Here is a 22,649-nt window from a genome sequence, read left to right as displayed (position 1 = left end):
GAGTGAGTCCCACGAAATCGTTCTGTACCTCAGTTTCCTCACCTAGTGGATGGAGTAAGGGACTCACAAGTGTCAGAGCTGGGAGGGAGTGTAGGATTATCTGGTCAACCCTCTGATGATACATGATATGGTTTGGCTGTGTCCCAACTCAAATCTCATCTTATATTGTAGCTCCCACAATTCTCATGTGTTGTAGGAGGGACCCAGTGGGAGAAAACTGAATCATAGGGGTCGGTCTTCCCTGTGCTATTTCTCATGATAGTGAATAAGTCTCACAAGATCTGATGGTTTTATAAAGGGGAGTTTCCCTGCACAACTTCTCTTCTCTTGTCTGCCACCATGTGAGATGTGCCTTTCACCTTCCACCATGATGGTGAGGCCTCCCCAGCCATGTGGAACTGTGAGTCCATTAAACCTCTTTCTTTTGCAAATTGCCCAGTCTTGGGTATGTCTTTATCAGCAACGTGAAAATGGACTAATACAGTACAGATGGGGGAAATTGAGGCCACAGAAGGAGAATAACCTGCTCAGGGTTCTTTGGCAAAGTAATGGGAAGTGTGGGCCTCATGGAGGGATGGTTTTTGAGGACTCTGGCCTTGCTTGAAGGCACCTTAGATTGAGGCCTTAGTGCAGTGTCTTCACTGCCTCCAGCAATGTGACAGAGCTGGCCCTGGAGTCAAGATGCCTGAGTCCCGGCCCAACACTGAGCTGCCTGATAACATAGGAGGATTTTGTGATCTTGGCTGTGTGACTTTAGGCAAGTTGCTTGCTTTCTCTGTGATCCATTTCTGCATCTGCAAAATGGAGTTAATGCTAGTATGTATTCTCGGGTTGGTTGTGAGGCATAATGACATAACACGTGTAAAGCACTCAGCTCAATAGCTGCAGAGGGGCCTTCCCTGAGTCCCCACCCTGTGGTAGCAGCCACCCACCTGCAGTCACTCTTTATCCCTTTACTCTGCTTTATTTCCTTCTAGCATGTTGCAGGCTGTTTTTGATTCATCTATGCATGTGTTTTATGCTTGTCTCCTGCAAAATCTCTACAGATAAGCATTTGTCCTATAAAAATTTTGGGTCCATTCCCTGCCACCTCATAGGTAGGTGCTCAATACATTGTGATGCATAAATGATTGATTAAGTACACATCTCTCATCAGACTGGGAGTTCCTTGATGGTGCAAACTGAGTACTGTCCCTCCTAGGTTCCCTGGTGTGGCCAACCCAGGGCCAGGCACCCAAACGCTGCTAGCTTCTCTATCAGAGGAGCTGAGTGGTGCGTGAGTAACTGCGAGAGAGGGGCTTTTCCTAGCAATGCCACCTCCTGCATCGTGGCTCCATTGGAAAGCCAGAACTACCACGGGCTGTGCTGCAGGAATCGATGTCCCCCTGGAGGTCTGGCCTTTGGAGGTTTTCAATTTCCCCAGAAGCAGCGGCTTTCAGCGAGGCCTTTATGCTTTCATTGATTGCCTGTGTACTGCAAGCTTTGTTTCCCTGACAAATATTACTGGATAAGAAAACCGGAGAACACAGAGTCTGGAGTCAAGGCTAAGTCCCCAGCATCCTTGCAATAGAGCCAGAATCCAAAGGTGTGTATCTGACAGTAAATTAGAGCCAGTGGGGGCTTCTGAGAATGTGCAGAGCAGCATTCTTGTTTTACTCATGGGGAAACTGAGTCTGGGATGGGGATAGACTTACCTAAGGACCCAGCCAGCCAGAGATAGACACCAGTATTATTACCTCCATTTTACAGGTGCATAAATGGAGGCATGGGGAGAGGGTGAGAACCCAAGAGCTCTGAATCCCAGCCCTGAGCACTTGCACTTTCTAATTCATCTCCAGATCCTATGCCATCTCCATTAAGGCCTCAGGAGGTGCAGGGGGATCTTTTGGCTGAGGGGCAGAATGGTTCCCTCTGCAGCAGGTGTGCGTCTCGGCTGAGGTGCTATCCTTCACTCCCTGGGGAGGGTCCTGTTGGGGTACCTGTGCTGGGAGAAGGGGACCTCCTGAGGGGAGGCCCATGGGGGGCAAGACTTCACAGGTCACACCTTGGCTCAGCCTGGTCTGGTTGCCCCTCCACGACAAGGGCAGGAAAGGGAAGACACCAGCACAACAGAACTTCTGTTGGATGGTCCCTAGGATGGCCGCTCTGTGCACGCACGTGTGCCTGTGTGCACACATTCACACACTCACACACTCAAACACACTCGTCATCCTCACTGCGATGCCAGGGGCCAGTGGCCCTGCACTCACCCATGACATTGAGGAAGATGTTGCCCGATGCCAGGACCACCTTCTCCCTGGTGGCGCGGTCGTAGATGCCCACATGGCACTCATAGGGACCATTGTCTGAGATCCGGACCTCGGGCAGCCTGGGGAAGGCAGAAGACAGGGTGAGGGCCCATCATCGTGGGGCTGGGTGAGGCAGCGCTCAAGGAAACTCATCATGATGCCCACAGGTGCAGCCTCCACTAACAAACACATGCCTGCGTGCTGGGCTGGGAGGAGGGGAGCATTTATGGAACACTGACCGTATGCAGACACTGTGCTTGGCATCTCAGATAGTGAAGGTGTGGACTGTGTTCAGCCAGAGCCCAATTTGTGCTCAGTGGGTCCTGGAGCAGTTATTTAGCCTGTCAGCTTCCATGAGCCTGGGATGGTGCCCACTTCCAGGGAGCCGTGAGGATGGCATAGGTGAAGAGGTGTGGGCATTTAGTGTGTCACTGCATGCAGTATGGGCCCAAAACTGTCACTGGAGGCATCGGCTCCCTCTTTCCTCATGACGGCCTCCACATAGGGTCCATATTCCCATTTCATAAACAAGGAAACTGAGGCTCGGGACAGAACTCAATTGCTAATAAGAACCAGTATGGAAATTTGAGTTTCTCTCTCCACACCCCCATGCTGCCACTTCATTCCCAGTCCTGAGATCACGGAAGAGAAAGACAATAAAATTCAGGTCCCCAAGGAGCCCCCATCCCAGTGGACAAGGAGGTAGAGAAGCTGATCTGGGTTCCACGCTCACATGGAAAAGCGTGAGCTTATCTGAGCTCAGATTGGGGAGCAGCCACTTCCACCTCTGAGGTGGTCGGGAGGGTGTCTCAGAGGAGGTGATCCCTGAGGATGGGAGAGACTCCCTCAAACCTGCTTTCAGACTTTTATCCTGAAAGTCCAGAGAGTAAATATTTTAGGCTTTCTTGCCCTTTACAATTGCAGTTCAATCCTATCCTTGCAGCACAAAAGCAGCTACAATCGGTGCATAAACAAATTGGTGCAAATGTGCTCCAATAAAACTTTACTTATGATCATTTAAATTTGAATTTCATATAATTTTCATTTGCCATACAATATCCTTCTTCTGTTTTATTTCTCCAACCATTTCAAAGTAGAAAAAGCATTCTCAGTTCACAAGTTGTGAAAAAATAGGCGATGGGCTAGATTTGGCCTGCAAGCTGTAGTTGGATGGCTCATGTTCTAGATCTTTCTATAGCATCTACAGGGTCAGACCACGTGAAAATGAGTTGGTATGTTGTTCTGTCTCCCCATGGAAAATGCAAGCAGGGAGGCTCTTTCCTCCCTTTATATTGAAAAGAGCCTTGACATGGAGTCAAAGAGAACCAGGTTCCAATTCTGCTCCTACTGTTTGTAAATCAGGGGACCTTGGGTAAGTCAGTCCATCTCTCCTGGAGACTCCATTTTCTTTCCTAAACAGTGCTACTTTCTTTCCTAAACAGTGCTACTTCCTGTGTCTGCAGTGAAGATTAAATGCAATGATGTCACTGCAGGACTTCTGTAAGCAGGACCGTTGCACCCAAATGGACAGAGGGGCCATTCTGTGTTGTTCCTGGGTCCTGTGAAGCTCTGTGGGGAGAGGGAATTCCTGGCAAGTGGAATCTGGACACTTGGATGGGAAGGAGCCTTGGCCTGGAGTTGCAGAGGCTATGTCATTGCTGCATTAGGGAAATATGTCTGTCTTCACGCGAGTTCCAGCCTATTCTGGCTACAACTTAGAGGGACTGGGGTTCTGTTTAAGTCTTAGAAGTTCTCAAGTCATAGCAGAAAACTATGGGAAGGGATCCATACCCATGGACCTACCCCACTAACCTGCCTGACAAGGACTCCACTCGGGACAGGAAAGAGCAGCTGTTGGTTGGCGCTCAGGCTCTTGGGCGTGTGACCCATCTGCCACCCCTGAAAAGGGAGGTTCTTTCAATCCAGTTCTTCATCCTCCCTTCCACCTCCTGGACACACTTCCCACTTCGCTCTCCCACCTGCTTCTGCAGAGCAATGTAACCTCAGCTTCGCTCTTTTCTTCTCTCCTTTTAGCTACCTGCTCCATCTTTGTCTTCTGGCTCCTTTTCCCCTGTGACTCACTGTCCCCCCACACCTGGGCTGCCAGCCTCTTTTTCCATCACTGTCGTCTTACTGAGCTGAGCCAGCCCATCCCTCCCACCACCCAGCACACATTAGCATAAACAAACACCTTCATTTACATAGAACACACAGAGGTTGACATCTGGTCTACCGACTGTCATGGAAGGACTTAAAGAATGGGAAGCTTTTCATCAGGGGGGACTTTGTTGAGAAGACACCGTCCCCCTCCACTCCCTCATCTCAGAAGAAAGAGCACAGTGACATGGGAACAGCATGGGACCAGTCTCCCCTCTGGGAATGATTTTCTTTGTTTGTAACTCAGCTAGACTGAAAAAATAGCCTCTCTACCGGGCACCATTACTGAGTGACAGTCACCTGGAGTGACATATTTTAGATTAAAAAAAAAAAGGAGACTCAGAGAGAGATGGCATGACTTACCCAAGGCCCCATGACTTACAAACAGTAGGAGCAGAATTTGCACTTGGTGACACTCATAGGTGTTGGTTATAGAGACAACCTGCTTAAATGACTTTTGTAGGTGACAGGAGTGCAGGTGGCAGGTTCAGGTGACAGCTCTGTAAAGAAACAGGCTTGGGAGACATGTGTAGCTGGCAGCTCTCCAGGTGAGGTAATAAGATAATAATAACATGGTTGACACCCAGGCAGATACGTGCAGGTAACCGCCACCTAGGTGATGGCTGTAGAAGATGTGTTTATAGGATAGTGACACAGGTGTCATGTTTAGGCAACTGCTACCCTGATGACGTGCTCAGATGATAGTAACATAAGCAATATGCTTATGACACCTCACAGGTGGTATAGAAGACAGCTCGGGGTACACCTGGATTGCTGCTGTATGAAAAAGGCAGCTTCTCACTGAGGACTATGTGTGCAGCCCCAGATGCTCCTTCTACCATCGACTGAAGGAGCAAGCCCAGGTTCCCTAGTTCCTGGAATGTCCAGACCCATCCTCCACCATTAGCCCAAGGCACACTCTCGGGCACCCTCCTTGGCATCTCCCATTTCCACACCCTCCAAATACAGACAGTGACCAAGTCTTGGGTGTTCTAATCCTAATAGATCCTGAACCATCCACTTCCCTCTGTCTCCACAGTCAGCATCTCTTCTCACCTGGAATATGGAGGCAGAGGTTTACTGGGCTTTCTGTCCCTGGTAATCTCCCTCCTGATCCATTCTCCAGGTAGAATCCAGATCTTTTCAAACGTAAATGAGATGAATGGTACTCCTCTACCTAAGTCCCATCAAAGGCTCTCTCTGCTTTTATGACAAAGACACTATACGAAAAACATACTTGCACACACATGTTTATAGCAGCACAATTTGCAATTGCAAAAATATGGAATCAGCTCAAATGTCCATTAATCAATGAGTGGATTAAAAAAACTGTGGTATATATCTATACCGTGGAATACTATTCAGCCATAAAAAGGAACAAAATAATGGCATTCACAGCAACCTGGATGGAATTGGAGACCCCTGTTCTAAGGGAAGTAACTCAAGAATGGAAAACCAAACATTGTGTGTTCTCACTCATAAGTGGGAGCTAAGCTAGGAGGATGGAAAGGCATAAGAATGATACAATAAACTTTGGGAATTTGGGGGAAAAGGTGGGAGGGGGTGAGAGATAAAAGACTACAAATTGGGATAGGGCATACTGCTCAGGTGATGGGCGCACCCAAATCTCACGAATCACCACTAAAGAACTTATGTAACCAAACACCACCTGTTCCCCAATAACCTATGGAAATAAAATAAAATAAAATGGAGAATATAAAAATATCCCAAATAGAAATAAAACTGTAAATTTTAAAATATGAGACAGCAATATCAATTTGATAAAAATATTTTAAAAGGTAGTAACATGTGCCAAAACCTATTAAATGCAGAACAGCAAAATTGAACCCTAATGTGAACTATGGATTTCGGGCGATAACGATGTATCCATGTAGGTTAATTGATGGTAACAAATGTGTCACTGAAGTGTAGGAAGTCAATGGTGGCAGAGGTTGTACATGTGTGGGACAGGGGCAGGTGGGAACTTTCTGTACTTTCTGCTCAGTTTTGCTGTGAACCTAAAGCTGCTCTAAAAAATAAAGTCTATCAATAAAAAAGGGCAAACAGAGAGATAAGAATCGTCATCTTGGCCAACAGGGCCCAGCAAACTTTGTTCCTTCTACATCTCTAGCCATGTCTTCCACCTTCCCTTATCCCACGCCCCTGCCCCTTCCTCCAGCCATGTCTTCCACCTTCCCTTCTCTCTCGCCCCTGCCCCTTCCTCCAGCTACAGTGGCATTCTTTCTATTCCTCCCATGAGCCAAGTTATTTTCTAAAAAAATAAAATTTGTATTTTGGATAAGTTTAGAATCACAGAAGATTTGCAAATAAAACAGAGATCGCTGTATACCCCTCACCTGGTTTCCCCTGTGACCATCTGACATAGCCAGGATCCCCCCACTTCCAGCCAAGGCAGATTCTAGTTCTCATTGGCAGACCCAACAGCTGCCAGGTCACAGCTTTGATTTCGACCAATCCACCTCTTCTCAGCACCTCATCTAAAATTTTGTCTTTTCTGTTTTCTTTCTAAAGTGGATTAAGTGGCCCAGAGACTCCCTTTCCCCAGAATTGAGTGGCATTGATCTGCATGATGAATAGAAGGCTTTCCACAGAGAGCAGGGACCCGAGGGGGGTGAGGGTGAGGAGGCCTGCTCTCATCAGCAATGGGCTGCGATCAATAAACTATTAATAACTGCAAAGGTTTCTGGAGAGATCAGTGTAATGCAGTTTAGCGGCTGGAGTTTACCAACACCGACGGCGTTTCTGAAGGGCGAGTAACTGTGTTTTTGAAAAGCCAGGCACAGCAAGAGCGGATGCTGCATGCCCCCTGACCTGCATGCCTTCACTAGGTAAGGCCATGCAAGCGCTGGGCACTGCAGCTTCTGCTGAATCTGGGGCCAGGGCTGTGGCCTATCCACATTCAACAGAAGTATGCCATGCCCTAAGCTGAGGCTTGGATTGGGAGTGGGTACAGGGATGCTGGAGGTTTTGGTCCCTGCCTCCATGTTTTTGCCTATAATGTTAAGCTCTATAGGCTCTACATTCAGATGCCACCTCCACCAGGCAGGCTACCCTGACTGCCCAGCCCTCCAAAGACATAATTCATCTCCACCTCTCCAGGGCTGCATCTGTCTCTGGGAGCACATACCTGTCCATGTCATGCTGCAGTATAAGTTGTTTCTTTTCCCTCCCAGGCAAAGAGAGAAGCCCAGTCACTTGGTAGCTGCTCAAGGAGTATCACCTGTGTGAATGAGGATAGTGGAAACAGCCGGCACCGGGAGTCAAGGCTCGAGTCTTGGCTCTGCACCTGACTAGCATGTGATGTTGGATGAGGTCCTTTGGCTTCTTTGAGCTCGTTTCTCCATCTGATACATGGGTGCTATGACACCTGCCTCGTGGGATTACAGCATCTGGGGAGGTGCCAATATGTATAAAGATTTACAGTAGGAGGCACTGCACTGAGCATTTTACCCTCTCTAACTGAATCTTTGCTACACAGAGTAGGTGGCATGATTTGAATTCAAGCCAGATGGAGGCTGGAGCCCATGAATGCTCTCCCCCACTGCCCCCAGATCTTCCTTTATCAGCAAATTGATTTGAGCTCTCTGGTCTCTGAATTTGCCTCCATCACTCTTGAGCGTGTTTCCATTCTGAGGCTTGCCACCTCTCTAGGTAATGAGAGCCATATGTTTCCTCCCTGCTGGGAGAAACAGGATGGCCTTTTATTTTCCTAAATTTCGTGCTCCAAGCTTCTGGCGGGCCCCTTAATTCTGATGACTGAGGTTTGCTGAGCAAGTCCTGTGCACATTCTCCACGCCCCACACAAGTTTACAGCCTCTGCTTAGCTTCCCTTTCCTGGTTTTGCCTTTCCACTGGGAAGAATCCTAGATTTTCATAGAATGGAGACACTGGAGGGGAGGGTGGAGCTGTGAGGACACAGGAAATGAGTTTGATTTGCTTTTCCTGTGCTGCTGAAGAACCAAGTGATCCAATATTTGACTTTTGCTGAGAACTGAAGCCTGAATGAATGAACACGTACCAGTGCACTTACAACAGGGCCTGGCATGCTGGGAGTGCTTGTCATATTCTTCTCCTTACACTGTTAATTGATGAAAATTTTAAAACAAATTGTTAAGCACCCACCATGTACCACGCACCGCTTGTGGTGTTGAGTATATATCAGGGAACAAGACAGACGAAACGATACAGAAGGTCCCCGACTCACAATGGTCCAACTTACAATTTTTCGACTTTACGACAGCGTGAAAGCCATACGCGCTCAGTAGAAACCAGACTTTGAGTAGCCATACAGCCATTCCATTGTTCAATTTCAGTATGGTATTTAATACATTCCATGAGATACTCAACTCTTTATTATAAAATGGACTTTGTGTTGGATTATTTTGCCCAAGTGTAGGCTAATGAAAGTGTTTTCAGCACATTTAAGCTAGGTTAGGTGCTAAGCCATGATGTTCTGTAGATCAGATGTTCTAAGTGCATTTTCGACCTAAGATATTTTGAACTTATGATGGACTTATTGGGACGTAATCCCATCATAAGTCCAGGAACATCTGTACGTTTAAATGACCACACTATAAAGACACCTTTTCTCTGGAATCTGCCTCCTGTCTACATCTGTCTCCTTCTTAGAGGGAGGAGGCTGGACGTTAATTAACCTGTCCCAGGATCAAGGTCATTAAAACAAACATCAATGTCATCCTGTCGAGTCTTAGGGGTTTTGCAATGTGTTAGGTGAGTTTATCCTGATGCTAAATGTCTCCTGGGATCCTTGCCTTTGTTTGTTTCAATTTTATTAATTGCTTTATTAGGGATATAATTGACAAACAATAAATTGTACCTACTCAGCATTTCCATATTTGATAAGTTTCGATGTATTGAAACCATTGCCACAATCAAGATAATGAACATACTCATCTCTCCCAAAAGGCTCATTGTGCCCTTTTATAATCTATGCCCCTCATCCTCAGGCAGCCATTGATCCTCTTTCTGTCACTATAAATCATGATTCCTAGGATTTTATATAAATGGAATCACAAAGTGTGTACTATGTTTTGCTTGGTTTCTTCCACTCCTCGTCATTATTTTGAGATTCATTCATGTTGTTGCCTTTACCAATTGTTGCTTCCCTTTCCCCACTGAACAGCATTGCATTTCGTGGCTACACACCATTTACTTACCCATCCTTCTGTTGATGGACACCTGGATGGCCCTGTCTTCATTAAAACAGAGTCTCAAAGGCCTGGCAGCTCCCTGGATCATCTCTGTTAGCCCAGGGAGAGGTGCTGTGTGTGCAAATGAGGACGTGGCACAGCTGGTCCTATATTTAACTTTATAAGACACTGCCCAAATGTCTTCTAAAGTGACTGCATGATGGCTTCTTGGTTTTTCATGAGTTTTTGTCTTTTTGCCCACACTGCTCAGTGCCTTCTTCTAGAAGCAGCTCACTCCATGCTGCCCCTCGTGCCCCTCCCTGCCAACCTATTCCTACTTTTTAAGTATTGCTGTCAATTTGCAGTGAGCTTCAAATAACAAGTCCTGTTGGAATTGTGTGTGCAACGTGGATCAAAAGGCTTGGAGAGGAAGAATGGGGAGCTATGGGATTTCTCTATGAGAAAAGGGTGCATGACATTTGCCTGGGTGCCCCGACCCTCTTTTCTTTTAATCTTCTCCCAGATTAGAGGATGTTGTGGCACAGGTGGCTCATCGATGTTTCCTCGCCTCCACCCCACTGTCTGGCTTGGCCCAGAGCCTCTCTATTTTTGTCTTCATTCTTGCCACCGTCTCCCTGCCTGAGGCCCCCACCCTGCTGTCAGAGTGACCTTATGAGAGCGAAGATCTGGCCTGTCCTTTCCCAACATAAACCCTTCCTGCAGCTTCCATCGACTAGAGGAGCAAGCCCAAATTCAGTCTGACAGCAAACTCAGATGTGGCCCAGACCCAGAAAGGAGGAAGGGTGGGACAGATGGAGGGAGGAATGTGGTATGTGGTTTTGCATCCTTGCCAAAATTCAGCAACTGAAGGAGAAGACTCTTCAGGACCAAACTTTCATAATCTACCCGATTTAAAAAGCATTTTGTAATTCAAACGTCTTCATTTATATACACAGTATCTCATTCTGGGCTAACAGAGAAGATTCAGGTAGTGATGGGTCCTTTGAGGCTGTGCTTTAATGAAGAGATGAGAGAGGCTTTTCATTTGTATAACCATTGTTTGCATGGAAACCAGGCTTCTAAAGGGCTGGGGACAGAGTTGTTTCTGCAAGTAGGTTAAACACACCCCCTGCAATCTTATGAGCCAAGTGCCTGCCTGGGCTCTGCCCTCCCTCATTCCTGCTGGAAAGATCCCAAGTGTGAAGTAATGAAGTTTTACTGTTTCTGCTCCTGCCACGCATCCCTCATGGGCTGCTTCTTCCCTGAGGCCTGGGCCTTGTTTCTCACTCCCTTCAACACTTGCTCATTCTCCAAGTTCAGGGTCATGCCCTGTGATACAGGGGCAACATTTGCAGAATGCTTGCTCCACCTGGACAGAGCCATGAGGCAGAGCTAATAAAACTGGCAATAAAGTGTCTGGCCGCTCTGGGTACTAGAGGGATGTTTGCTAATAAGACACATGGAAAAGGTTTGCTACTCCCTGGAAAAAAAAAAGGGGGGGACATGGGCGAGGAAGAGGTCTCTGCCCTTCCCCCCCACCTCCTCACACCTGTGTAATTTGCAGAGCTGGCTGGGAGCTGTGGGCGACTCAGGTCAGTTAGCTTGGCCTAGTGGCCCAGGTGTGCACCTGCTCAGCCAGCCCTGGCTGCTGCCTATCCCCGGCTGCCCTCACGGCGTCTTGCTTTTCCTTCACAGTCCCTGGGTGAGAGCACAAACCTCCCAGGACTGGGGAATAGATTAGCTACTGGGGGTAGCATTTGTGGTACCTGGCAGACCTGGGAAAACAGATGGAGACAGGCAGGAAAGGGCCTCCCTAGACCTTGTGGTGGGGTGGGGTCCCCTACAGGAGTCCCCAGGGGGGTTCTGGGGTGTACAAGAATCCCCTGAGGATTTGGTTCCCATGCAGATTCTGGTGAGCCTACAGTTGGAGTCTCAATGAATCAAAAATAGCTGATGTTCTTTTCACCAAACAATGCTGGGGAGTTGCGGTCTAATTTTTCCCTCAGCCACATAGGAAAGAGGCATGGCAGAATCGTTCCGGGGCCCTGAGAATTTCTAACCAGCCCCCAGGTACTGCTGCTGCTGGTCAGAGAAGCCCGCTCAAAGACTCAGGGCCTCAGTCCTTCTCCCTCCCCCTCAGTCCATCCATCTGTTTACCCTTGCCCTGCCCCACCGCAGACACACTGGGTGGTCTCCTTCCATTGGCTTCACCAAACCCCAAATACCAGAGCCTAGTGCTTGGATGTTTTTGACACATAGCAGCTGCCTAATGAATATCGTTGAATGGACATTCCTTGAGGACAGGGGTTCTTTCAAACACCAGGGGCTGCCAGAAAGCTGTCCACACACATACATGGCCCCTGCACTAACCGAATGCTGAGCCTCGCTCTGCTCTCCCAGCCCCTGCTCTGTACCTGCTTCCTGTCCTCCAGCTTCTGAAAGAGATGGCGATGCACGCTTTGTCTTTCCCTGTCTGGTGGAGGTGGGTCTACACTCGAGCTCAGCCCAGAAAGTGGGACCCAGACTCCAGACCTAGCTCAAGAGCAAGTTGTCTCATCCTCCCTGGTGTGAACTTGACGAAGGACACCTTAACAACGGTGTCAATATATTCCTGGGGACCTGCCTGTGAAGGCGAAGTTTCAGCTCCAAGGATACCGAAGACGGAATAACCCGAAATCCAGAAATGACCGCCTCCCCTCCTTTTGGCCAAGCCCTGGGTTTTCTCCTCCATCAGTCCCTTTCCAGGGACACAGTAGGGACACACTTCCTCCGGGAGATGTGGGGCCACTGGACATCACCAAGCAGAAAAGCAGGGGGACACAGGAGACCCTCCCTTGAGCTAAGGGACCTGTCTTGTGAGCATAGATTGTACATAGAGAAGCTCCGTTCCTTTAATAGCTCTCCCAGAAGAGTCTGGTCTTAGCCAGGGTGATCAGCTAGTCCTGGTTTGTCCAGTCAAGAAAACTAAAGACAGAGAGGTGACTTATGCAAGGCCAGGCAGCAATCAGCAGCAGATCTGGGAAGGAGAGGCCGGGCCACCTGAACCAGGTGATCCGTCAAAGGTTCTAGGAAATGGGGGCTCATGACCGCCCCCTGCAGGCGGTTGGAGGCTTGGCGATCCAGCAATCTTGTTACAAAGCCTATGCATCCATCCAGAGGCGGATGTGGAGTAGGTGTGTACAATGATCGACAGCTGTGGCTGCTGTGAGCCAGAAGTCTCAATGAGTCAAGGTATCTCAATGAACCAGAAATACATGGTGCTCTTTTCACCACACAACGCAGGAGAATTTGGGTCCAACTTCTCCCCCAGCCAAATAGGGAAAAGACATGGCAGAATCATTCCATGGGGCTGGGAGCCCACTGCCTGGGATCTCCTGCCACCTTCCAGCCATTCCTCTGGCTGGGGAGCCAGTCAGGAGCCTGGCCATTCTCAATGTGGTGGGCTTCCCTGAGAACACTCAGCACAGATGGGAGGCCTCCCAGGTTGTATAGCCTGGGAGTGGGACGGGGGAGTGGGACCGGGGGGGAGAGACAGGGATGGGGCAGCGCTGGGCAGGGGGCCTGGAGCCTCCGGAAAAGCCCCACTGCCTAAGAGCTGAGCCTCTCGACACTGGGAATTTTATGACCTTCCTGCTTGTGTGTTTTCGCCCTTTCCAAGGCTGCCTGAACTCTTTTTCTTCAGGGCCTTTAAAAAGCCATTAGTATGATTTTCGCCCCCCCGCCCCCAACCTGAAAATGGTTTCTGTCATACAGTTGCTCATTGGGTACTAAATATCTGTGGCATCCATTGGAATGCAGGGCTGGCTAGGAGGGGTACCAAAGAAAGTAGGCACAGAGGGGAGAAGTTCCAGAATACTCCAGCCAATGCCCTTTCTGCCCTGCCCCCAGCTCCCTCACCCCCTCCAGGGAGCCTGGGACCCGTCTCAGGCTCCACCCCTGCCATAGACTTCTCTTAAATTGGCCTGATCATTGGCGGCCCAGCTGCCCTAGCTCCTTGGCCATTTCCTCCTGCTGACCTTGAAGGGTGAGAACGAGGGGACAATTCTTGACTCACACTGGGCCATGTTTGAGCCACATCTTTCTCGGTTCTATCTTCACACTGCAAGGGGACTTTTGGTGCTGGACAGGTGGGGCTCACCACACTCCACTCTGCCTCCCAGGACTGTGTGATCTCAGGCAGGTCATCGGCTCTCAGCTTCAGCTTCTGCACCTCAAGCCCTTTGTCCTGAGGCCCTGGGTGGTGAAGCTGGGACAGGACAAGGTCACCATGGAAAGCTCCCTTACTCTTGACCAGAGGGACACCCCAGAACTGCCAGTCATGATTTACCAGTGGGCAAACTGGTAGGAACCTGTTTCCAATGTGAGAAAGCGCCTCTGAGAAATCAGGTTTTATTTTCCAATGTTGAATTACCCCAAGAAAAACCAGAGACAGCTTAGCTTGGGATCCCAGATCACCCAAGCCAGGAAGTCAGTGACAGGCCCTTGGGTGGTGACAGATATGGGGTCACTGGTCCCGACCGCTCTTTCCTGCCCTGTCCAGCCACTGCTGTTCACCTTGGGCCCTGAACCCGCTTCCCCATTTCCACCCACCATCTTTCTCTGGCTGACTTCCTGGCCCATCGCTTCCCGCTCCCCTTCACCCATTCCGACACCTCCCGCTCTTCTCCACCCGCTTCCTCTCCAGGCCTCTTTTCCAGGATCTGGCTGCTGCCATGGAAACCACTTCCTCCTCCAGGTCCTGATTGATGCACTTAGCCCCTCACCGGTCAGCCTGTTGGACTCAGGCTCTGGGTTCAGGGGTGGGCAGGGGCGGGAGGGCCCAGGGTTCACAGTGTTTTTCCCACCTTCACCCGACGCCATCCCGGGACCGGCAGGCAGGGGGCGTGGGGCACGTGCTCTTCAGAAAAAGACTCCGTGTGGTGGGAAACCAGGAGCCAGGTGGTCAGCCAAGGGGAAATGAGACCAAAGAAGCTGGGCAGTGAGCAAACTCAGAAGGCTGGGCCCGTGGCTGAGCTCGCCGCCTCCTTCCTGTCGTTCGTGATTGCTTTATTTAACAGGAATCTCTGTCTCTGCCTCTGCCTCTCTACTTGGCAGTGGGTGAGAGCTGGCATCAGGAAGGCCCCAAGCCTGTTGGAACCAAGCCTGCCTCCAGCAGAAGAGGGAAGACGGGCGTGGAAGGTGGCTGCCTCTGGGTTTCCCGGACTTCCTTGACCTGTTGTTTCTATGATCTTTTTCAATGAACACGGCTATGCCCCTACTGTGTGCAAGGTCAGCGTCAGGTCCCTCGCCCTTGAGATTCCAGCAGCCGATGCAGGCCTCGTTCATCTGTGTACCAGTGAGAGGTTCACCGAGCACCTCCTGTGTGCGAGACCGTGTGCAAGGCACTGAAAACTGATCTCACTCAACTCTCAGGGAAAGCCCTTTGCAATAAGAACAATAATAGCTGATACCTCTCTAGACCTTCCCATGGGCCAGAACCGCCCAGCTTTAACATGCTGTAGTTGAGTGATCTGGGACAAGTTATTTAATGCCTCAGTTTCCCCATCTGTAAAACTCAATTTCACAACAATCCCATGAAGTAGGTGTTATTATTGTCACTCCGACCTCACGGATGAGGAAACTGAGTCACAGGGATGTTGTTTATAACTTGTTGGCTGAGGTTACTCAGCCAGAGAGTGTCAAAGCTGGGCCCTGAACCCTGCAGCCAGGCTCCCGAGCTGATACCTCCTAGGGTCCAAATGTTTGTGTCCTCCTCAAATTCAGATATTGAAACCTAATGACCAATAGAATTGTATTAGAAGGAGGGGCCTTTGGGAGGTGATTAGGGTGGGATCAGCACCCCCACAAAAGAGGCCCCAGAGAGCTGCCTGGTCTCTTCCAGCATGGGAGGACACAGCCACTTTCTGGCTCATGGGGTGAGAGGGCTCCACGTGCCAAGTAGCGGGCCCCCAGGCAACCTGGAATCTGCCTTGACCTTGGGCTTCCTGGGCTCCAGAGCTGTGAGAAATGAATGTCTATTGTTCATAAACCACCTGGTTTATGGTATTTTGTTATAGCTTTCCAAATGGATGAAGACAGTGCCCTTAACTCACATGCTAGTTGCTGTTTAAGGTGGGTGTAGCACACAGATTGGCCCAGGCTTCTGCAAGGTCACACCATCAGTCAGTGGCAGAACAGAAACAAACTCTTTCAGGCTGGAGAGAGAGTCATAAAGGGCAGGCAGAGTGAGTGAGGGCTCTGGGGTCATCGAGGCATCAGACTGTGGCTCTACAGCAACGTGGGGGCCTGGTGCACAACCTAGCTCTGCTTCTGGTGACCAAAGGCAGACCCTTTTGTCTGCAGGGACCCTGTTTTCCCTGGAAGCAAACTCCAGCAAGAATGCATCACATGGGTCCCTCCAATATGGGGCCAGATCCCCCGACGCCAAACTCTTCCACCACAGTTTGACAAAACGATCAGAAAAGAGGTTCAAAGAGATGGTCCTTGACCCCTAGAAAAGCAGGCAGCATGCCAGAGCACTGCAATTCAGAGCGAAAGCTCTGAGCTAACTTGGCCTACCCGCATGGATGTCAATCAGCCCAGTTTCCTGCAGTGAGAGGGTCCAGGTGAAATATCCTCAAAGCCTGAGACGGACACAGCAGTCAACCGGCATTACATCATTTAGTACCTACAACCACCCATTGAGATCAGAACGATGAACCTCGTTGAACAGATTAGGAAACTGAGGCCCAGGGAGGCCAAGCAATTTGTCTGAGGTCACACAGGTAATTCCTGGAGGAACTGGGCAGGAACTCAAGTCCGGGGTCCCATCAACAAGATAAAATATTTGAGAATGGCTGGAGATCTCTCTCTCTCTCTCTCTCTCTCTCTGTCTTTTGGGATGGACCAGGGGCAGCTTCAGAGCAGGACCGATCACTCCAGTTTGGGCAAAGCAAACCTGAGCATTCCTTGCAAAGCTGCGGTTAGGCCTGGGGCCCCCACAGGAGGCCTTTCCCAACCAGGTCAGCTGATGGATGACCGGGGGCCGAACCTGACTCCCGCTGCTTCATCAAAGCGGAGCTAAAAACAGCTTTGCTTTGGCAGTGGAAAATTGAAACTCCGAGCTTCCTCTTAAGGCTCTTAAACAGGTCAGCCCACCAAAAGCCCAATCCTTCAATCTGGGTTCTCTTAAAAAGTAGGGCAGGCCAATTATGTTTGACTGTCCTGTGCTATGTGGTGCTGAAGGCGGGGAAGGTCAGGCCAGGGTGCCCAGGGCTGCCAGCAGATGAGAGACAGAGGAGCCAGCCAGCTTCTCCCATCAGCCCCTTTGTCAAAACAAAATTAAAATGCCTGGACTCCTGCTGGCACCAAGATCCCATCCAAGGTAATAGGTGTTTATCTTAGTGTGTTCGGCTCTGGGCTCAGTGCCATGGGGAGATGGAAACTAGAAGATATCTTGCTTCCTATTCTGTCTTTCACACTTAGCACAGTACCCAGCACTGAGAAGGCAATAGCTATCTGGTCATTCATGCATCCAACATATCGTTACTGAGTACCCACTATGTACCAGGGTCTATCCTAGGTGCTAGGGATACAGCTGTGAACAATAGAAACCAAAACCACTGTCCTCATAGAACTTGCATTTTAGTCGAGAGACACAGACAGTAAACAAAGTAACCTTTGAAAAATATAGCAGGTCGGTGATTACAGGTGTATTTAGAAAAAGAAAGACAGGACAGGGATAGGGAGTGCTGGGAGTGGAGGGGGCGCTTAGATTTAAAATTTGAAATTGCTTGGAGGTCAGGGAGGCTTCACTGAGGAGCAAAGTCCTGAAAAGGGGGAGCCACGTGACATCTGGTGTAGAATAGATGAAACAAATGCACAATCTCTGAGCTTATAAATACCGCAAACTTTGCTAGACATACTTACATTCGTCATCTCCTAGTGAATTCCTTGGAACAACTTAATGAGATGAACAACAGTACATAAATTTTTAATGAAGTAGCAGAAGCTCAGAGCTCAAAGTTTCATCTTCACAGACTTACAGCCTGTGTAAAGAAGTTAAACAATTCAGCAGCTATGCTTCTTTTCATAGTAATATTTACTATGATAGTTTCCTGGACACATGGTTGCCCAAAATAAAGACTACATTTCCCAGCTACCATTGCAGCAGGTGGCCATGTGACTAAGTTCTGGCAGAGGGATGTAAGTAGGTGTGTTACATACAAATTCCTAAAGAGTTCTTATAGGAGGGGGTGTGTCCTTTTTCTCTTCCTGCTTCCTCCTGGCTGGAATGTAGATGTAATGGCTGGAGCTGGTGCAGCCTTCTTAAACTTTAAGGTGACCTTCAGAATGGAAGACATGCACAGTGGAGCATCAAGAGGGAAGGAGCTTGAGTCCCTGACACCAAGGAGCACCCTCTGTCCTTTAGACAGGCTACCTGGGACTCTTAGGAGAAAGAAAAATAAACTCTTATCTAGTTTAAGACACACTCACTTTGGGTTTTTGTTGCATGGAGCCAAAAGTAGTTCTCACTGATATCATTTCAGACAATAGAGAGTGGTGTGGATGGTGGGGGAAGGAAGAGGTCATTCCCTGGTTTAAATCCAGCCATTATTTATGGTGGCTGTTTCCTACAATTTGGGAATAACCGGTATAAAAGCCACATCTTCAGCTTTTTAAAGCAAAGCCAAACATATAGATTTGTTTGTAAAAGCTCCTGTTTTTCAATAATTTGTCATTGATTTAATTAAAAACATAGTTTTAATTAAAAATTTTCAATGTTAGTCAAATAGAACGTGTTGACAGGCTGGTTCTGGGCTTTGAGTCCCTGGTTTGTAAGCAAGCTCTGGTGAGGAAAGGGCCCCAAAGGAGAGAGTGTGCAAGTCAGTGAGTGTCTGAGCTGGGGCCGTCAGGTGCTCAGGGATGATCCTGCCATGGAAGAAGTGGGGTGGCATCCACCTGAATGGGTGAGTGCCCAGTGGGTTCAGATTCCTGGAGTGAGCCCCTTGGATTCCACCAAGGTCTAAGTAGAAACAGTCCCATTTTGCCAAACACACACACACACGCACACATGCATGCATCCTATCAGTGGAGACAAGGCCTGCAGAAGCGAGCAGTGGCTCAGCAAGCTGGTACATTTTAATGGACACATCACGATCAACCAAAGCCCTCAGTATCTGTCCCTTCTGCCAATTGCCAACAACGTAAGGAGAGGTGTTTTTTGGTGGTAGTGAGGGCAAGGTGAGAATAAGGAAGGAAGTAACTGTCCACCCACCTGCAAGTTTGGGAGGGAGGGCGGGGGGTTCTTCCTCATTCCCACAGCTGCATCATTTAACGGTTACACTGGCTCAGGAAATGCCAATGGCTGGGTGTGGTGTGGCCCACAATCCTGGTTTGGGAAGTGCCATCTATAGTCAACATGACTACCTGCTGGCTTCTAGGAAGGTCTTTCATTTTGCGGGTAACCTTTCCCATGCCTTCTTCAGCCCCAAGTGCTAGGACCTGCATGAATAGCGTGGATGACAAAGACAGTGGGGCATGGACTCTAGAGCCTAGCTCCCCAGCTTTGAATCCTGACTTGCTGCGTGACCTGGAGTAAGTCACTCTACCACTCTGTGTCTCCATCTCCTCATCTTACAATTTGGGGTAATGAGAGTACTTTTCTCATGGGTTGTTGAGAGAATTAAACGAGATAATACACTGAAGGCACTTAGGACGGTGCCTGCCCCATAGTTAGCACATGTATGTTTGCTTTGTCATCATGCCATGCATTGGCATTGGTGTTCATGCTTTCTTCCAATCACTCAGCTCTCCTCTGCTGTCTTTTGAGAGGCCTGGGTATGAATGTGGATTCATGCCCATAGACTGAATGGGGGAAAAGAAAAGGACCAGCAGGTCCCAGGAATGTGGAGCCACTGGGTGCACCAGAGAGAAGGTGCATAGATGCTGCTCTTGACAAAGACTCAAGACCAAGCCTCAACAATCCGCATTTTCTCATGATTCCTAGAAGTGCAAGGCTTCGTCCTGGCTCCCAGGTGTGGCTCCCATGGAGAGGAGTGTGGCTTAGTAGCCAGGAGCACAGGTAGTGGCATCCGACAGTCTTGGGGTCAAACCTCAGCTCTGCCACTTGAAAACACCATGACCTTGGGTAGGTTGCTTAACATCCCTGTGCTATGTCTCCTAATCTGTCAAATTCAGTATTGTGATGGCTGCCTCACAGGATTGTGGTGAGGAGTGAGGGGATAGTATGGGAAAAGATGAAACGTTCTTCTTCTAGCCACAGATCTGGAGTAGAGGAACCACCACTGGTCCTGGATAAATGAGCATGAACAACACTAACCACCATTTACTGAGAAGGCTTCAGTTCTAAGCATTTGATCCATGCTATCTCTAGACCTGCCCAAAGCCTAGAGGGGCAGGCACTGGTCAATGAGAAACCTGGGGCACACTCAGATGATGTGACTCACCCAAGGTCACACAAACAGGGAGTGTTAGAGAGAGATGTCGATCAATTCTGCAAAATAAAACAAAGGGTGGACTCTGTCCTTGAGGTTAGCTCCATGAGCCACTCTGTCTGCTTGCAGCCCCAGCATTGAGAACATTGCTAGGCATGGATTGGTGTTCAATGTTTATTTGTTGACTAATAATAGATAACACACAGCACTTAGTATGTACCAGGCACTGTTCCAAGCACTTTACACATATTAGCTCACTATGCCCCTTGCAACCCTGTGCTGCCTATGAGGTAGTGTGACTATATTATGCACTATTATTCTCATCCTCATTTTACAGTTGAGGAAACTGAGGCACAGAGAGGTCTAATAAGATGCCCAAAGTTACACAAAAAGAATGGAGATCTCACTATCAATCCAAGAGAGAAAATCAAATCAGGGTCTTATCTGGGAGGAACTGGCATCCCAGAGACAGACTACAGCTGGGACCTGGGGACAGGGGTTGCATTAGGGACCTGCTATGAAATAGAGGGGCAGGGGCTTGCACACAATACAGTAGGAGAATTGTTCACACCAGAGTTCAAGGTTGGAGAAAGGACGATACAAAGGAGAGTCCATGCAGAGCCCTGAGCAGGAATAGGACCCTCTGAGTCCACAAGCAAGGGTCAGGAAGGGGCAGGGCAGCTGTGGTTTCTGGAAGGCCCTGAGGACTGCTCCCTTAACAGCAGGGGAGACTTCCATTCTCCAATAATCAGCTCAGAAGTTAATTCCCTCTGGCCTCGGCAGTGGTCAGATTCACGCTGGGAAGGAGGGGACAGGATGACAGCTCTGCTCTGACAGGGCCCAAGGTCTCTGGGGCACCTGACCGCCACCACTCTTCATCATCGCCTGGCAGAGCCCAGGCCCTGTGAATGGCATGGGCCAAGGACCTCAGTTTGCCTCTGTGATGCCTCTGTTTGGGGTTGGCTCTGGGTCTTGGTTTCCCATCAGGGGCTCTGCCTTCCAGAAAGTGAGCTTGAGAGTCAAGTGGGAATACCTGCACTGGAGCATGGCCGGGGCTTTGTGTTTCCAACCTAATGAACACCAAATGGCTTTTCTATGTCAGGCATATGCTGGAGGCTTCTACACAGCATCTCATTAAGCCTTCAGCACATCTGTCCATCCATCCATCCACTCACTTCTCATCTCTCCAGCTATCCATCCACTCACCCACCATCTACCTATCTAGCCATCTAGCTATCCACACATATCCACCACTCATCCATCCATTCAATCACTTCTCATCTTTCCAGCTATCCTTTCACCCACTTACCATCCACCTATCTAGCCATCTATCCATCCACACCTATCCACCATCCATCCATTCACCGTCTACCCATCCATCATCTATCCATTCTCCATTCATCTACCCATCCACCCATCCATCCTACCATCTACCAATCCATCATCCACCTACCATCCGTCCATCCACCATCTACCCATTCACCCATTCATTCATCATCCATCCACCCATCCAACAATTCTACATTGAGTGTCTAGCATGTGCCACTCAATGGCAGATGGGGTAATTACTAGGAAGATAACAGTGAGCAAGATGAGCATGATTCCTGCCCTGATGGAGCTGACTTTCTAGTGTTGCAGACAGGGATGGAACTAACCACCTAAATATGTGTTAATTAATAGTGTGAGGAGTTCCCAGAGGCATCTCGGGTGCTGGTAGACCTGAGAACAGAAAGATCTGACCAGGCTGTACTAGAAAGTCAGGAAAAGCTGACCTAGGAAGGGACGTGAAAGCAGAGATCAGGAGGAGGAGCAAAACTCTCAGCTCGCTGTTGCATTATCTGCATGCGGCCAAATGAGAGACCTGCCCTGAGAGCATAGATGGGCCGTGGAAATGCTCTCCACTGCTGAGCTCCTCTCCTATCCCCGCCCCATTGCCACACTCTCCTCCCTTCACTCCAGCCACAGATCTCTGGAAGCACTGCCTGGCCTTGTCCCTGCTCTCCCCTCTGCCTGGGATGCTGTCCTCTTATCATCCCCAACTCATGCACCAATCATGATCTCTGATGAACTTCCCAAACCCCTTTCCCTCCTGCACCTCCATCAGCTGGGCCAGGAAGATACCTGTGGCCTCCTGGGACCCCCAGCAAGAGTCCCCATCATTGTACCTGCCGCTGAGCATGGATGTCATCTGCCCATCCAGCTCTTCCCCTCCTCCTCCCCACAACCAGGTTTTGAGCCCCTCCCACCGCTCAAGAAATAAATATGTCTCATGGCAGCTTGAAGTCCCAGCAGGCCATTAGTGCAAGTTTTCTGAGAGGTAGGGTAGCACAGTGGTGAAGATGAAGGCTTTGGCACGAGACCTCTCTGGCTAGGTCCCAGCTTCACTGCAAGTCGCTCTGTGTGGTCTCAGGCAAGTCACTTGCCTTCCCTGATCCCTGGCTCCTTCACCTGCAAAGCAGGGATCATGAGAGGGCGCTCCTTGAAGGCTTATTATGAGGTTTAAGTGAGTTCCTGTAGAGGCCGTAGCAGAGGGCCCAGCCCACGATACCAGTCAAACCCACTCAATTAATGTAGCACCATTATTATTATTAATTAGG

At 49.2% G+C, this 22,649-nt stretch overlaps 1 protein-coding gene across 3 annotated transcripts in view; it reads right to left on the bottom strand.

Moving 5' to 3' along the window:
- IGSF21 (immunoglobin superfamily member 21) overlaps positions 1-22,649 on the bottom strand; it is a 275,822-nt gene that overhangs the window by 51,167 nt on the left and 202,006 nt on the right. For all 3 annotated transcript variants that reach the window (XM_032759092.2, XM_058443781.1, XM_032759093.2), the window contains one exon: positions 2,250-2,368. In XM_032759092.2, coding sequence (XP_032614983.1) covers positions 2,250-2,368 — 119 coding nt within the window. The remainder of the gene's footprint in view (positions 1-2,249; positions 2,369-22,649) is intronic.

The sequence above is a fragment of the Hylobates moloch genome, unplaced genomic scaffold (assembly GCF_009828535.3).
Source record: "Hylobates moloch isolate HMO894 unplaced genomic scaffold, HMol_V3 SCAFFOLD_9, whole genome shotgun sequence".
In the NCBI taxonomy this organism is placed as follows: Eukaryota; Metazoa; Chordata; class Mammalia; order Primates; family Hylobatidae; genus Hylobates; species Hylobates moloch.
The sequence above is the reverse complement of the archived record's forward strand: the minus strand, read 5'-3'. Positions and strand labels throughout refer to the sequence as shown.